The 16,696-nt window shown below is 43.7% G+C and overlaps 2 protein-coding genes and 1 pseudogene across 2 annotated transcripts in view; all 3 read left to right on the forward strand.

Moving 5' to 3' along the window:
• Positions 1-16,696, forward strand: part of LOC111080998 (neogenin) — a 40,867-nt gene that overhangs the window by 2,440 nt on the left and 21,731 nt on the right.
• LOC111081003 lies at positions 13,991-14,555 on the forward strand (annotated as a pseudogene).
• LOC111080995 lies at positions 15,921-16,495 on the forward strand. The gene is made up of 2 exons (XM_022376896.2): positions 15,921-16,253; positions 16,319-16,495. Exons 1-2 carry the CDS (start codon positions 15,921-15,923, stop codon positions 16,493-16,495), a joined length of 510 nt encoding a protein of 169 aa, XP_022232588.1.

A 16,696-nucleotide genomic window follows, 5' to 3' on the forward strand; every position in this document is an offset into this window, starting at 1 on the left:
GTTCGCTTTTCTTGTTCCTCCGAGGGGCGCTTGTCAAAATAAACATTTCCATATGGTCGTAGCTCTTCTTCTCTTGCCCCTGGGCCCAGGGCGATGTGTCGCAATGTGCCACAAAGGGATAGCCAGAGAGGGAGAGTGGTTTGAGGGACTCGGAATGAGGTCACTCTTCTTTACTGTTGAATGCAGACTAATTACGGTCCGAAGCAAAGTCTTTCAATTATGAGCTGAGCTGAGCTGAGTTGTGTGGGAAAGAGACAGCAGGGCCCAGGCGATAAAGACACAGAGACAAATGCTGGAACAGGAACGGGGCGCAGAAGTGTTGACAGTGCAAGCGGAAATGGTTCGTCTCTTGGGATTGGAAATATGACTGACATGCTAATGCAGCCCTAAAGGATTTCGACTGCTTGGGGATATAGGCAATGTCTCACTTTGACTGGCACTTATCGACGGACGATGGCCTTCATCATCCTCCGTTTCTTCCCACAGATTTATGTATGTACATAAAGTCAGGCCTTTGACTTGAGTTCTTTCAAGACAATGGAAACTTTTGTCCCGCAAAAGTTCTACAAACAAAAGTTGGGTCCTGTTAGTCCAACCAGCTATGCTCTGTGCTCTGTTTGGTTTTAATTGCAATCAGTTCTGTTTTATTATAATTTATTTAGCAAAGAACCAAAGCCACAGAAACAGAAAACAGAGAGAATCATCTACATATGTATGTATGTACATATGTATGTATTTTCAGGCAAGTCATGTGGCGAGAATGTGCAGGGTAGGGCTGGGGGGAAGGCACCCAAAAAGTACAAATAAAAGAGAACAGCAGAAGAACAGTAAAAATTCCCGCAAGCTTTCACCCCACCTCCCCCGAGTGTCATCTCTTTCCCACCTCTGCTGGATGCGTGAGTTGCTGCTGTCTGCTGCGGTGCTGGCAGAATGCAATTTCGAATTTCGTTCGAAGCTTCTTCCTTTTGCCAATTCGACATGACAACATGAATAATTCACTTGAACCCGCCACAACTGCCACGGCCACAATAAAAAAAACAACAACAAGCAGGCCAAAACTGAGGCTGCAGGCCCAAAAATGCTCAAAGTTCAACAAACTTCAAGGAGAGCGCCACAGGGAGGGCAAAGAGAGTAAGCGAAAAAAGAGACAGAGGATCTCAACAATAGAGAGCGGGAGTGGGAGGAAGGAGAGCCAACTCAAAGTGTAGTTGCAGTTGAAACGATATCCACCTTAAGATAGATCCTTCTGCCAAAGCAGAACTGAGAGCGAGAGTCTCCAAAGAGATGGCCTCGCTCTCAAGGAGAGGAAATGTCCATTCTGCTCTTCTGCGGGGGCGTCGTGCAGGGTATTGGGTCATGTGTGTGGGTTTGATCTGCCTGAAGCGTAACATGCGAAGCGAAGGACTCAGAACAATGTAAATCAGTTGAACATTCCCAATGAACTAGTTGCAGGCCCAAGACGACTCTCTCTGTCTCTCTTTTTCTATCTGTACTTTATTTACCCGTTCTGGCTCTTCTGTTAGTGTAGTGGAGAGTGCTTTAGTGGCTTAAAGTGCCGTTGAAAACATGCCATGGCAATGTTTCCTTCCCTGTCCCCCCTGTCTACACTCCAGTTCGTAAATCTCACACCTCTTTGGGGCGAGAGCCGGAGCTCCGGCTCATCCAGCTCCTCTGTCGCCATACTGGAGCTATAAAATATCAGAAATTATCTGCCTCCACGCCTCGAATCGCACTTAATCACCTCTCGCACTGTCAGGGAGTGGGCAACGAGAGCAGTGCAAAAGAGAGGGAGACAAAGGGGAGAGAGAGCGAACGAAACGGAAGTCGGCAACAGTTTTTTAAATGCAGTCATTTAGCCAAAGTGCCAGCCAGGAGGCACTAGGCTCTAGGCCTGAAGATCTTTCCAGTGCCACCAGTGCCACGCCTTTGCTGTTAATATAAAAAAAAGAACTCAATTACAAAACAAGCAACGAAAATTCCCCAGGAAAACGAGCTTCATAATTATTTTGAGCCCAGTGGAGCGAGCGATAAGCCAGGGTCCCGGGTACCGGGTGCCGCGTGCTGCTCTGCTCTGCTCAGCTCCTCCTCTCAAGGCGCGAGACAAGAGACAACAAGCAACAAAGTAAACAAAAGTTTTTGCATTGTTTTACCTTGGTAATCGGAATGTCATGGGTATGCTGGGCTCGTGTAGGCTACTCAGTTCTCAGGATTCTCAGGATTAGGAATACAGTGAATACAGGAAGTGGTGGCAGCTTGGCTAGTTTAAATTGAATTCTGAGCCGGCTAGGGGATATCATCTAGTCGGAACATCCACTATAACCTTCCTCAACGCTTTCGTTTAGTTATTCTTGTTGCATTTTCGCAGCTACATAAGTTGCTCTTCGGGTTTCATGTTTCCCCCCGGTATGCCCATGGGCTACATTAATTGAAAAAAAAAGTCGCTCGTTGGGCTTTGGTTAGCAAGCAAATGAAGTTGGTCTTGGCTTTGGCCAGGCCTCCACTAATAGAAGTAGCTCCAAGCTCCACTGGACACGGGACAGTGGACACTGGACTCCCCATCCACACTCAAGTCAACTACTCCCCGGCGTATAATTGCCCGCGTTCCCCTACTATTCTGTTGGGGCTTATCGGTCAACAAAATGCTGGGCAGTGTGCCCGAGATAAACTGCGGCCATGACTGCCTTAAAGTAGATCGATCGTTTGATTGGCGACGGAAAAGCGGCTGCCCGTCCCTCCGCTCACCTCTCCTCCTTTACGTTCATATCTTCGGAGCTAATCTAGCGGCGGCCTGCAATTGCCACAGAAAGAAAATAGAACATGAAAAACGAGCCAAGCTTCGGCCAGACCAGACCAGACCAGCCACTGCCACAGACCAACAACAACAACAACAATGGCGACGACAATGTCTGAAAGATCGCTGAACGGTGGTTCCAGGGGCAGAGGTGATCGGGGGCCCCAGCCAAAAGTAATTTGTTACAACAGGCCACAAGACTAACGACGCGACGGGCACATGGGCCAGAGATGCAGAGAAACTCGCGGGTTTCGTTTTGTTCCGATCCATTCTGTTCCGTTTCGTTTCGTTCCGTCTCTCGATGCGATCCAATCCAATCCAATCGGATTCGATCTGATCCAAGCGCCAAGAGTCTTGGCTCCATGGCTGAATGAGCAGGCCCGTCCGTTGCTATTATTTTATTATTATCTACAAAATGCACGTACTTTATACCACTTACGAGCCGCGACGCGACGCGGCTGCAGCCACGGTAGTCGGGTCGGTCGGTCGTGTGGTTGCTGCCTGTGGTTGTGGTTGTGGTTAGCTGCACAGTGGGATGGCCGAGGCTTATTGCTCTGCAAATATGGGATACGAATACCAGGTGAACGGTCCCTTCCCCGTTTCTCTTACCTAATGACTTTAGCATTTAGCACTCATCTCATAATTGAAAAAAACCGCAATGGGAATATTAGGGAATGTTATGTAAGAAGCTTAGACGGGGATTATATGTAAGTTTTCTAAGAAATGGAAGCACATCCCAACCCATAAAGTAAAGGCTTTGAATTCTGTCTCTTAGTTGTAGATATTTCTTCAGCTTGTTTTACTTCTTGCCCCACTATGCAAGCTTTAAGCCATGCCCCTGACCGACCCAACCGCAAGCAGCTCTGGTCCTCTCTGTGTTCCAGCAGCAGCAGCAGCAGCAGCAGCAGATCTTATCTCAACTGTTGTCCGCGTCCGCGCAACCTAAGTAGGTACTAAGTGCTGCATATATCATAGACTTGTGCAGGCAGGCCCTCTGCCCAGCCCCGGCCCATACCCCATCCCGGGGATTCTCATCGTGATGTTGAACCCAAAGCGGGGCCAACATTTGCTGCTGTTCGCAGTTGTGTTTCTGGAAATGATTGCAATGGCAATCGCAATCGCTGGGATTAGATGTGGCGGCTTATGACGCGCCGTGTCCATGTGTGGAGTTGCCTGATTAATGGCAATTATCCGTCGAGGCAACCGAAGCAGCCACAGCTGGGTGGCGTCTCCAAATTGAGCTGTCTGTCATGGGGGGATCTGGGGCGGGAAGCCATCTGCCATTTGCCATAAAGTATCTTAAAATGCGACCAGCCAGAGATGATTTCAGTTGGGAAGCTCTGCGTTCAGATCACTTGGGTTGGTTGGTGGTGGGAGCCATTAGGTTGCCAACTTTATGGGCAGCCAAATCATCCGACACTTTGAAGATTCAGCTCGAAAGTGGCCAAGCACTTGACTCTGGAGGAGAGGAGACTTCTGCCGCCTCGCTCGGGCACAGGAAGTCATGTTTGAGCCTGCAGTGGATGGATGCGGCTTTATGGGTCTCAGGGGCTTTCCATATTCAGGTCTAGCTTTATCCTTGAGTCGAGTTTTCATTGTTGACGCTCGCTGCCTGCCTGCCTGGCTGCCTGGCTGCCTGACTGGCTTTGTTTCTCCCCATCGTCAGACAATGCAGGCTCCAGAGCTCGGTGGTATCCAAGCACTCGGAGAGACAAATATGCAAATCTTGTAATGAGGTGGTAAAATACAAGTCTCTCCTCTCTATCTCTCTTGCACAGCACATCATAGAGCACATAGCCTCTCCCTTTCTTGGCTCACGTTTCTGCCTGCTGGCAATGACACAAATTGCTGTTGTCTGCTCACAATTTGCATTTGCCAGAGTAGGCGGAAGACACAAACAGAGAGAGAGAGAGAGAGAGAGAGAGAGGGGGAGAGAGAACAAGTGGTCGGAACCTACTCTCCTAATTGAATGTCGAGCATAAAATTATGTCAGTTGTGTTGTGAGAGGGGTGGAATAGAGAGGGATTCTAACAATGATGATGTTTGATGATGATGATTGCGTACTGCGTTGATAGTTTCGAGGGAGTATGTGGGCGTTTAGATCATTTTACAATTAGAAAACTAACTGGGAAAACTGTCGGTCTCTTCACATTCATCCAATTATGCTGTTACGTCTGATATGATGGATGAGAGTGAGGGAGGACAGCAGTTCTGCCTGCCTGCCTGCCTGCATTGCGTTGTGTGTCGTCTAAGTTGATTTCCACTCTCCACAAAATGAGCTTTTCTGCTGCTGTTGCTGATGTTCATAAATTTCGCACGCCGTCTGTCGCCGATAGCAGCGGTAAAAGTTGAGTAAAGGTAGCGGTAAGAACATAACGAGGGGAGACTCTTTTCTCCTTTTTTGTAGTGTTTTTTCTTGTCGTTGTTGTTGGTGTTTTTAAGTATCCTGACAAGCGTGAAATTGCCCGGACGGTGGCTAGGTGAGGGGGAACCCTCTCTATTTGAACTTTTGCAGAAAGTGTTTGACATGACAGCAGCAGGAAGGGAGACCGAAGGGAAGAAGAGTTGCCACCATTGCCCCCCACAGAGAGGAGAGTGGAGTGTGGAGAGAAAGAATGCCGAAGCTCATGGACAAATGGGCAAGCCAGAAGACGGAAGTCACGTAGACAGGAATAGGGATAGAGCGTAAGAGAGAGGAAGAGTGAGACTGAAAGAAAGCATGTGGACCTGCCAAAACGTGATTGATGGAGACGAGATCTGAAAAAAGACTAACAGAGACTCCAAAAAAAAAGAAACCAATAAGAAGAGGGGAAACGAACTGTTGAATACCCACCAATAGGAAAACTATTATTGATAGATTGCTTTTGAAAATCCCGAAAGTATATTTAAATCAATTTAAATTGTGTTGGTGTGTGGAGAATGTTATGTCGAATATATCAAGCTTCATATATAGTCCTGAATAAGCGTAACCAAAATGTTCCTACAAATGGAGCTATCTCGAACCCAGAATACAGGGTATTTTGGGACGAAGCAAATGCATTTAATTATGCTTCGGATCGGAACCTTCTGGGAACGTTCAATGTCAATCAGGAAAGCTCTGTTTATTTTTTATGCAAACACTGTCGTTGTCCACACTCTTCGCCCCCCTCCAAACTCTGCTCCCCCTCACCCGATTGCCAACGGTAGCCCTAGAATATATCTACATAGATACGTATGTAAATGTACGAGTATGTACACACGCAATTATTGATGTCAATCAAATCATTTATAGAGATCAGAATCGTTGGTCGCTCGTATGTAGAATGAATTTCAATTCGAATCAACTATAGAGGAGGAATGGAATACAAGTTCAGGGACAGCCATCCCACCATCATCATCATCATCTTCATCATTATCGTCAGTCATACGTTTGTCATTTGTTTGCACGCACAAATATTCCCTTTCAAATTTCATCTATCCCCTCTCTCTCTCTCTCTCTCACTCACTCTCTTTGTGGCATTTGTCTTGGGTAAATATTTTCTTACAAATATTTAACTTGACACCCAATCTGACGTGTGTGTGTGTGTATGTATGGTATATACATCCCACTCTCCACCACACAATTCTCCTGCTCTCAGGTAAGTTTACGGTCTTTGGGGCCGCCCAACCCTCTCTCTCCTCTTTAGGACTCTAATTCAAACGATTCTCCGTTAGTCGCTTGCAAATATTTACCGCATTATCATATCCAAAATGTGATTGTAACTGATTCATTAGTAAACTTATTCCAGTCATTCGACTGGCAATTCACCAAAAGCCCCTTTCTGAGCGAGGGGAGGCGACTGTGCTGGGAGGCTATGCAACATAAATCACCATTAAGCAAGAAATAAACAAAAATCTAAGCGGACTGCACCAAAAAAATAAATAAATGAAAGAAAATTCACTTAATTGCATTTCGACCAGACGTCGGCTGGGGAGGGGCAGGGTGGTTCAATAAACCTCCTCGAGTTGTTTGCTTTATTGATTGCCTTATCACCAACTCAAACCTCGAATCGGATCGGACGTCGCATTTACGTTGCACTCAATTTTCATTTATCAACAGAGAGAAGGAGAGAGAGACGCATACAGATACAGATACAGAGAGAGAGAGGGAGACAGTGTGAGCAGAGGGGGAAAACAACCGACGTCGACGATCTATAGATAACTTTTTCGGGGGTCAATTTTGGAATCCAGCTTGGGGCTCGACCTGCAGTTTGAGCTCTGTGCGTGCTGTCATAAATATGTATGAACATATGAGTGCCTGAGTGTGTGTATCTGTGTGTGTGTGTGTGCATAACGAATTTATTGCTTCTCCCCAATACGCGTAAGTACTATTTCAGGCATATCTCTCCTCCACCTCCGTCTACCAATTGGATATGCAATGCATCCAAAAAGCGCTTTCTATTTATGAAAGTTGCCTCTTATTGCTGGCTTTTCTGTGGGAGCTCCGGGGGGAGGTTATGGGTCCAATTGTTCTCTCTCTCTCTCTCTGAGTATCTCTCACCCTCCCCCTCAGTAAACGAGATAATCATAAAATGTCTTGAAAGATTCGCCTTTTCCTCTGACATTTCAATTTTAATTCCGATTTTTAGTTTGTTTTTTGCAACGTAAATAAACAATTTGGGGGTGACTGTGATTCTGTTGACACTTTAACGCTGACAAAGAGAAGAGATACTTGGATATGCACAAAATACTAATGAATGTTTTGAAACACTATTCCAAATAGTTCGATAATGTTTTTATTTTTTTGTGAAAAATGTTTTCTTTCCTTGCACACCTTTAGAACCATTTGATGCTAAATTGTAGCTAAACCGCAGACTAAATTTGTATTTCTCTTTTGACAATTCACAAAATTGTTACGTTTGTTGTGTGTGTGTGTGTGTGTATGTGTGGAATAAAATCCCACAACTGAGATTTTGTTTGTAGTAAATATGTACCGCACATGTGGGGGATGTCCTGTGAATGTTGTTTTGGGAATTTGATGACACAATGGAAACACGCAGAGACAGTGTCTGTGCCACAGAATAGCCGAAAACATTCATTCATTGATTTACTACCTTCCAAACACTCTCCTGGAGCGACCTGTCTGCTCCCCCTTTCCTCCTTCCCCAGTGAAGGATAGACGAGCACTCGTAACATATTTGCATATGAGTTGTTTTGCCAAAAACATTCCAGCACTTGGGGGGGACGTCTGGCGTGGTCTGGTCTGGTCTGGTCGCCGTCCCTGGGCTCTTGGTATCTAATGCGGCCAGTGGTGTGGTCCACGTCTGTCCATGGCTGTGTGGGCAGAGCCCCAGTCGCTCTGGACAACGGATAAATCCAAGCGGACTGCGTGTGGGCGCCCGAGCCTCTCGACTGCTGTGAAAAATTAAATGCGAAAATGTTCCTCTCACTATCTCGTGCTGGGAGTGCAATGAGCTGCCACTTGAACTTAACCCGTTGCAGGCAGGCAGTCAGCAGGCACACAGCAGTCGAAGCTGAATCTCAAAGATACACATCCATGGCAGCAGGCAGCCTCGGAAGAGGAAGGGAGGCACAGGGACACAGACACATAATTCATACCATTCGAAGCATTTATCGATTTTTCCGAACCTCCCCCAGCCATCCACCCTTCGAACGGCTGGGCACTCGCTCGCTCAGCTGACTGTTGTGTTGGCCCAGTCCATTATTCCTACACCCTGCCCCCTTGGACGCACAATATTTTTTCGATTTTGCAACAGACGTTTGCACACACACAGAATTTTCCTCATCAGCCTCCCCTGCTGCCGCAAAGCACCCTCTCTTTCATTCTCGTTCTCATCCTCCCCCATCTAACGCGGCTTTCAACAGCTTCACTTTATTATATATACACACATATACATATATATCCATAGATACATACATATATATATATGTATATCTACATAGTGGCTGTTTGTCGTTGTCGCTGGTTGTTTGACTCTTTGCGGTTTTCCCAACACAGAAATGTTGTTTTGACGGGGCCAAACGTCGAGACGTCGAGGGCTTTCTGGGAGGATGGGCTTGGTAGCGGGCTGGGGGATCTGTGGGGAGTACTAGAGCTAAAATAGAATGCCATAAAACTCAGAAAAAAAAGGGAACTCGGGGCAGAAGTCAGATGGCAATGGCAAATGCTTTCAGTGTTTTTTTCCCAGCTCCTGTTCCGGTTCCTGCTGTGACTCTGGCTCCTGCTTCAGCTCCAGCTCCTACTTCTATGATGGAATTTCTACTCTTTGCGGATGAGTCATAATGGGCAAACGATGAGTGCTTGAAACTATGCTGCCATACGGTGCGCAACAGAACATTAAGGCTGTCAACTCTCTCTCTTACTATAAGACAAGGATACCTACAAATTACCATAGGAATATCAAGACAAGGGCTCAAGTTAGACAAAGTTTTGGATGCCCTGGCAACTTAATTAATAATAATAATAATAATAAATATGAAAAAAATCAATTAAAAATGATAATACTATTGATTTTGCTTCACGATCTACTTAAGGCATTCTCTGCATTCAAGGCTTAGGGGAGACATTCGAATTACCTTTGCCAGGGTACATTCATTTCTGCAGCTTAACTGTTCCCATTATCTTTCTTTCGTAAGTATCTATCCTATCCCTTTATTGCCACCTGATATGCGCTTGACAGTCAAAAGTTATGTCGGTTTTTCCCCCTTTTGTTTTTATTTTTTCGAGAGCGACCCAGGCGATAAATAATAATGCGTGTCAAAATCAGATGATTTACGCTGCTCTGATGCAGCATTTTTCATTTTCATAATTTGTTGCCAAGCGAAGCGCACAAATTTGGGGCTCAGTCTTATCAGTATTTTCCCCCTTTAGCTTTTAGCCCGCCCCCTCCAACTGGCACACCCAACACAAGTGTGTGGGTGTTCCAGCTAATAAAGAATGGCCATAAAATTATACGTTTTTCTTTGTCTGCTGTGCATATTATAGTATCCTTCAAACTTATTCTGTTTTTGTTGAACAAAAACTAATAACTTTTAATATTCATTAATTGGATTTTTCTTTCTCCTCTCATTTGCAGGTGAGTGAACAAAAAGTTGCACCAAAGTGGGTGGGCTATGATAATGTGGAAAAGTGAATTCCGTTTACCCTTGGGATACTAAAGTGAGTTATCGTTGAAAAATGGTTTAATGGTTCACGTGGGAATTTTAAAATAAGAATGGAAATTAAAGATATATACTAATTGCATTCCTAGATGGAATATACGTGCCTTTGGATCATAAAATTATATTAAACTGCATCACGTAAATGTTTGTTCCGATTATCTATGGAAATTAAATTGTTTTTTTTTTAATTACTTTCGCCATAGATCTGCAATATAAAAAAAACGCATTAAATACCAGGAAAATCATTTGAAATTTGTTTTCACCCAAATCATAAATTGGGAAAAACTTTCCCCATTTGAATTTTATTACCATTTCGAAATCAAATTCTATTTTCATCCACTTAATGTCATAATAAATAGTTTGAATATTCATTCCAGCATAAATCAGCCAAATGTAATTCTCATCAGCAAACAACCCCTGGGGTCCTGTGCCTCCCTCCCTCCCTCATATATCCTCCATTCCCTCAAACAAGTACAAATAGAAATGTGCATTTACAGTTAGCTAAGCTTTTTAGAGTGTTTTTCCCCGCATATACATACATATGTGCATACATATGTGTGTGTGTTCACCCCCCTAATGCCCCACTAAGTATGCACTTGTGGCAGAGACAGACGGCTGTCCATTATCCGCAGAGCAGATCACAAGTAATGCCGCACATAAATCCACGTCAAGAGCAATTAACACTTTCGGAAATTGACATAAATTTCAGATCAGATCGAAAGAGAACCGAACCTGTTTGCCAGCACAGTTTTTGGAATGTCTGCTGTGATATCTGTTATTATTATTTTATATTCACGAAGTTTATTCACATAGTTAGGCGAAAAATTCAATTAACAGCGCCCCTTACCCGCACCAAATGTGGTGGGCAGGCGCCAGTCGGCCGGGGGCCTGGGGCATGCTGCATGCAGCATGCGTGGGATGCCATCACTGCTGCTGCTGCTGCCATATTTTCCAGGTGCCTGCCACACAGACACAAGTTGCATAATCACAGACTCACGGCGGGTCGGAGCCCACTTGAACTGATATGCGAAACAAATTAAAAATAAATAATTATGATGTTGCATTTGCAAATCCCCCTCTCTCTCTATCTCTTTCTCTCTCTCTCTCTCTTTCCTTGAACTGCAAAACCATACTTGTGATTGCATAATTATAAAAAAAATGCATCAAATTAGTGGATAGTGGATAGAAAAATCTCAGAGTTAGACTTGAAGCTGCCGAATCTGTGCCAAAATTTGTTTCAAAAAATGTTTGGAGGCAGCAGCCTTTTTGAATTTAAGTGCAGCATCTAAAATCCAATCCAAACTAGAATTATATATGTACCGCATCATGCACACGTCATGTATGTTGGTTTTTACAATTCACGATAATTTTCTTTTGCATCATTCGCTTGTGCGTTCCGAGTCAAGCTTCAATGTGACACGTAATGTGAGAGCGATGGAAGCAAGGTCTGATATTTAAATTATGTATCTGAACTACTGCGGGTGTCATAAGTGCTCCAAAGATTGGAGCTTTGCTCTTTTTTGGATACTTAAAGATTTTAAGGAAGAAAAAATGCGATTATTCAACAGCTGTGAGCCATCGACGATGACTCAAACAGGGAAAAGCTGATGGAGAAAAAAACTGTGGAAGCTATCCAAATGCCAGACGTTTCCTCAACTCCGTGCATACCCCAACAATCAATTTGAATCCCAGACCACGTACATGGCACGTTGTTCCTTCCTCTGCAACTTCCTTTGCGCAGCGCCCCATCAAAGAGGCAGACGGACGGACAGGACAGACAGACAGACAGACAGACGGACGGAACGGCCAAGTTGCCAATATTAAACGCATCAATGGATTTTATGGAGCATAAACAGGAAATTTGAAGAAGAATGTCCAATTTGCCGTGGCCAAAGGCGAGACAAAGAGCCAGAGAATAGAAGAGGGTGGAGAGAGAGGGAGAACGAAAGAAGAGGATTGGTATTTTCTTTTGTCACTTTCAGGAAACTCAATAGCAAATTGGCATTAGAAGAAGGCACAAAACGTTTCCTCCAGCTGTTGTTCCAGCTCTCCGTCTATCACTTCTCTATCTAACCATCTCTTTCTTTGACTATCTATGTATCTAACTATCTCTCTTTATGGTACGACTGACTGTCTGTCTGTGTGTGTGTGTGTGGTCTCTACTGAAACCATAAAACATTAATTTCAATTGGAAATTGTTGGGAAGGAGGTTTGACGGACACATATGCGTACACTCTCACATGTAACCGGAGCCAAATTAACTGTTATACAGGACTACATCATATAGGGGGAGCGGAGAGTGATAATAGGTGTGGAGGAGGTGGAGGAAGCGGCAGCAAACATAATATGAAATTAATTTGTTAGGCAACCCAACCACCAAAGGCAGCAACAGACAGAAACAAAAACATGGAAAATATTGTTTGGGAAAAGTTGGCAGGCCACAGCAGCTGTTACTCTGCCCATCTCTCTCGCTCTCTTTCTGTTGGTTCTGTGCTGTGTCTGAAAGAACAACAACAAAAACAGCAACAACAAACAACAATTGTTAATTAAAGTAAAGTTATGCTCTCTCTCTTTCTTTTTCTTTGCTTTGAGAGTAACCACCAAACAAAATCGAATATTTTTTTTGGGCTTCTAAAATAATTGATTATAATACTGATATTTTATTTAAACAACAAATCAGGATTTTCTCGATTTTTTTGTATATAAAAGGTTGTGTATATGTACATATCTATAAAATGCTATATGCTATATGTTGGATAGTGTAGTCATTGAACAGCGAATGCTCCCAGTCTCTGCTTCTATCTAACTGAATAATGGATGTATGTGTGTGTCCTGTCCCTCTCTATCATTGGCATAATGTGTCAAAATCTGTCAGCAGCACTTAACCCACACATAAGTCAGTGGCGGAGTGTCAGATGGGCAGAAGGGCAGACATTAATTTTAAATTTTCTGTTATTTTTAGAGCCCACTACTGTCTCTCTTTCTCGCTCTCTGCGCTCTGCTCTTCAGGCACCTACGGCACAGCTGTTGAACTTCCGCCTTGGCTTCCAACCTAATTTCGGTTTAATTATAACAAATACTACATATTCAAGCTAAAGTTTCCCGACTTTCCCACTCAAATCCTTGACTCTGACAGCAGTCAAAAACGGCCATAAATTGAACCTGACTGCAGGGCACATCCCACAGGACTCTGGGACAGCTGTTCTCGGGGACATCTGTCATTGTTCGGTCTCTGGTTCGTTCTCATATGTTGCAGGCGGGGGATGGGATCTGTTCTGATCTCTTTAGATGCACACAAACGCTAAAGAACTATTCAAAACATGCTCCAGCGATAGTAAAATGCTAATAATAATTGGGAAAAAACTCCCCCATTTGAGTGGGATTTGAGGGGAACTTCCTGTAGAGGAGGTACCGCATATGCTTTCGATAAATCATAAATATACATTCTCCAGCGCTCTTTGACACTGCGTTTTATACACGGTTCTAGGGAGCGTTCCTAGCTCTTCCATTCTCGAAAGCGAAACATCAAACGAACTTCAGATGGGGAAAGTGAAACAAGGGAGAGGCATGGGGCAAGGCATGGCATTCGACTGTGAAATTCATAGATCAATTCGAAAGTTTAACAACTGGCCATTAGCACTGCGGAGAACTATTTCTCATTTCCCTTTTGGAGGGCCATAAAATATGGAAAATGAAATTAAATCCATATTTTTACAGTCTGTGGATTATTGTGTTTGTCAAAGCGCAGCGAGGCATCTGCTCCGCTGTGTGGAGTACAGCCCAAAAAAACGGTCAGGAAAACATCGCTTTAAAGTGGGGGGAAATTGTAAACAAATTTATACTGAAAAGTAGAGAATAAATCATAAAATATATAATTGATTTATGATTGGTTTTTTATCTATTATTTAATACGAGCAGTTCAACCGAGAGTCAACGAACTGGCACGTTGCTTAGGATATAAATACGAGAAAAAATGCGATCAGAAATATTGATTCATTTTGGGAAAACACTTCTTCCATGAAGTTTTCAGTAATTTCGTTGCTCCTTGCAAGTGCTATAATGGCAATCGGTGATATCAGTACACGGCATACAAACATTAAATGCGAAGTACTTGATCCTTTGTATGCAGAGACGCCTGTCTGCCGCCTAAATGTGCTGGGGCGTGGCATTATCGGAGCCAATGTCCACATTAAAATCCTCAAACTACCAATTCGGAAGGTGAAAATAAACTACAGTGTGTGGAAGAAATTATCCGGCTACCATCCGTTCCTATTTAACGTCACCGTGGACCTTTGCCACTACATGAAGCACCCGAATCCGTTGACCGTCTTCTACTACTTCTACGGTGCCTGTTGCCCTTCATTAATATGAATCACACTTGCCCCATTATGTGGTAGCACACATCCCCCGTTATCCCCATGTGATTGACGCTCTCCTTTTGCTTCTGCAGATGACCTATTCTAAGAATTTCGTTTTGGAAGAACAAATGTTCTCCAAAGTGCCCGCGCCCAAGGGCAGCTACATGTTCATGATCAAACTCATCGCCGAGGATGTGTGGAGAGGCACTATTTACTCCTACCTGGATATTAATGTAGATGATGGTCCACGTATCAAGTCGGGATAGGATTTTAGTTTTATTTTTCCAACTATGAAGCTCTCGGCTCTCTCCTGCTTTTTCTATCACAGCTGGATGCTGCACCCACCCTCCTTCGTCTGTTGAGGGTGGCATACTTTGTATTTGTACAGGGGTTAAGGCTGAGGCTGAGGTTTGAGGTGAGGGTTGCATTGCACCTTTCCCTGCTAAAAATATAATAAAATCTCATTAGGATCAGTAACAAACTCAATTGAATCCTTAAAATCCTCACATTTATGGGGCCTTGGAGTGGAGTGCCAATGTGCCCTTGCCAAAGGTCAGTGACAATGACAGTTACAATGTCCCATTTCGTATTGGACAGAGAGTTATAGGTTAGGAAATGATTGTATTTGGGAAATATTAGTGACAGTTGAGTGAATTCTGAAAGATGTAATCGATTAAGCGATTCTTAATTATCATTTGACTTAAAAAAAGTCCATTACCGAAGAGGCCCTACTACCAAGAAGTTGATTCTGATTTGTGGTCAATGTGGATATGTGTAACGCACAGAAGGAAACGTTTCCGGCCCCTTAAATTATATATATTCTTGATCAGCATCAAAAGCCGAGTCGATATAGCCATGTCTGTCTGTCCGTCCGTCCGTCTTGTTTGTCGGCTGGATCTCAGAGACTATAAGAGATAGGGCAACCAAATTTGGTTTTTAAAGATACGATAAAACTGAAAACGTAGTATCGTAGAGAATGGCCATACCTACCAGACTGCCGAATCAGATCAGATCATAATTATAGCCAGAATGAAGAAATGAATTTTCAGTTGCTTCCCCTGCCTACTTCAGCCAGAGACCCGCTACTCATTCTCTTTCTCGCTCGCACACTCTGCCGCGTTCAGTGCGCGGGATTTACCATTGGAACTTCTGAACTGTCCAAAAATTACTTAAGTTCGTTTTTCGAATTAAACTAACTGTTCATACTAAAAATTATGAGTTTTTGTTTATGATTTAGATTGATAATACTATGAAGTTATTGTAAAAGTTAAAGAACAACAATTTTATCGCATTACTATATACTTTTTGAGCACATTTGTACTGAGTAAACAAGTGTACGATTATGCGATGGAGCACTGTATGTATACTGACTAAGAACGGTTATAAAATTGAGTCGCGAACACTGCGACTCACAACGTTCCCTCTAATTTTTTTAATACCTTTGGCTTGGTGACCATTAGTACCCAATACGAGCATCAATTATAAGTTTTGGCATTGAATTGGCACGCGGCTAATGATATTAATACGGGAAAATAAATACCTTCCTGCGATCGGAAATATTGATTCATTTTGGGAATAACACTTCTCCCATGAAGTTCTCAGTGATTTCGGTGCTCCTTGCAGGTGCTTTAATGGCTTTCGGTGATATCAGTACACGGCATACAAACATCAAATGCGAAATACTTGATCCTTTGTATGCAGAGACGCGTGTCTGTCGCCTGAATGTGCTGGGGCGTGGCATTATCGGAGCCAATATCCACATTAAATTTAATAAACTACCGATTCGGAGGGTGAAAATAAACTACAGTGTGTGGAAGAAATTATCCGGCTACCATCCGTTCCTATTTAACGTCACCGTGGACCTTTGCCACCACATGAAGCACCCGAATCCGTTGACCGTCTTCTACTACTTCTACGGTGCCTTGTTGCCCTTCATTAATATGAATCACACTTGCCCCATCAATGTGAGAAGAGCACACATCCCCCGTTATCCCCATGTGATTGACGCTCCTCATTTTGCTTCTTGCAGCATGACCTTATTCTGAAGAATTTCGTTTTGGAAGAAAAAATGTTCTCCAAAGTACCCGCGCCCAAGGGCAGCTACATGTTTATGATCAAACTCATCACCGAGGATGTCTGGAGAGGGACTATTTCCTCCTATATGGACATTAATGTGGATGATGGTCCAAGTATCAAGTCGGGATAGGATTTTAGTTTTATTTTTCCAACTATGAAGCTCTCGGCGCTCTCCTGCTTTTTCCATCACAGCTGGATGCTGCACCCACCCTCCTTCGTCTGTTGAGGGTGGCATACTTTGTATTTGTACAGGGATTGAGGCTGAGGTTTTAGGGTTGCATTGCACCTTTCCTGCTAAAAATGAAATAAAATCTCATTAGGATCAGTAACA

The sequence above is a fragment of the Drosophila obscura genome, unplaced genomic scaffold (assembly GCF_018151105.1).
Source record: "Drosophila obscura isolate BZ-5 IFL unplaced genomic scaffold, ASM1815110v1 contig_25, whole genome shotgun sequence".
Classification (NCBI taxonomy): Eukaryota; Metazoa; Arthropoda; class Insecta; order Diptera; family Drosophilidae; genus Drosophila; species Drosophila obscura.

Excerpts from the sequence above, each read along its gene's own strand:
- LOC111080995 (XM_022376896.2), top strand. The coding sequence starts at position 15,921 with ATGGCTTTCGGTGATATCAGTACACGGCATACAAACATCAAATGCGAA. Across the intron at positions 16,254-16,318 it reads ATCACACTTGCCCCATCAAT|CATGACCTTATTCTGAAGAA; the intron begins GTGAGAAGAGCA and ends TGCTTCTTGCAG.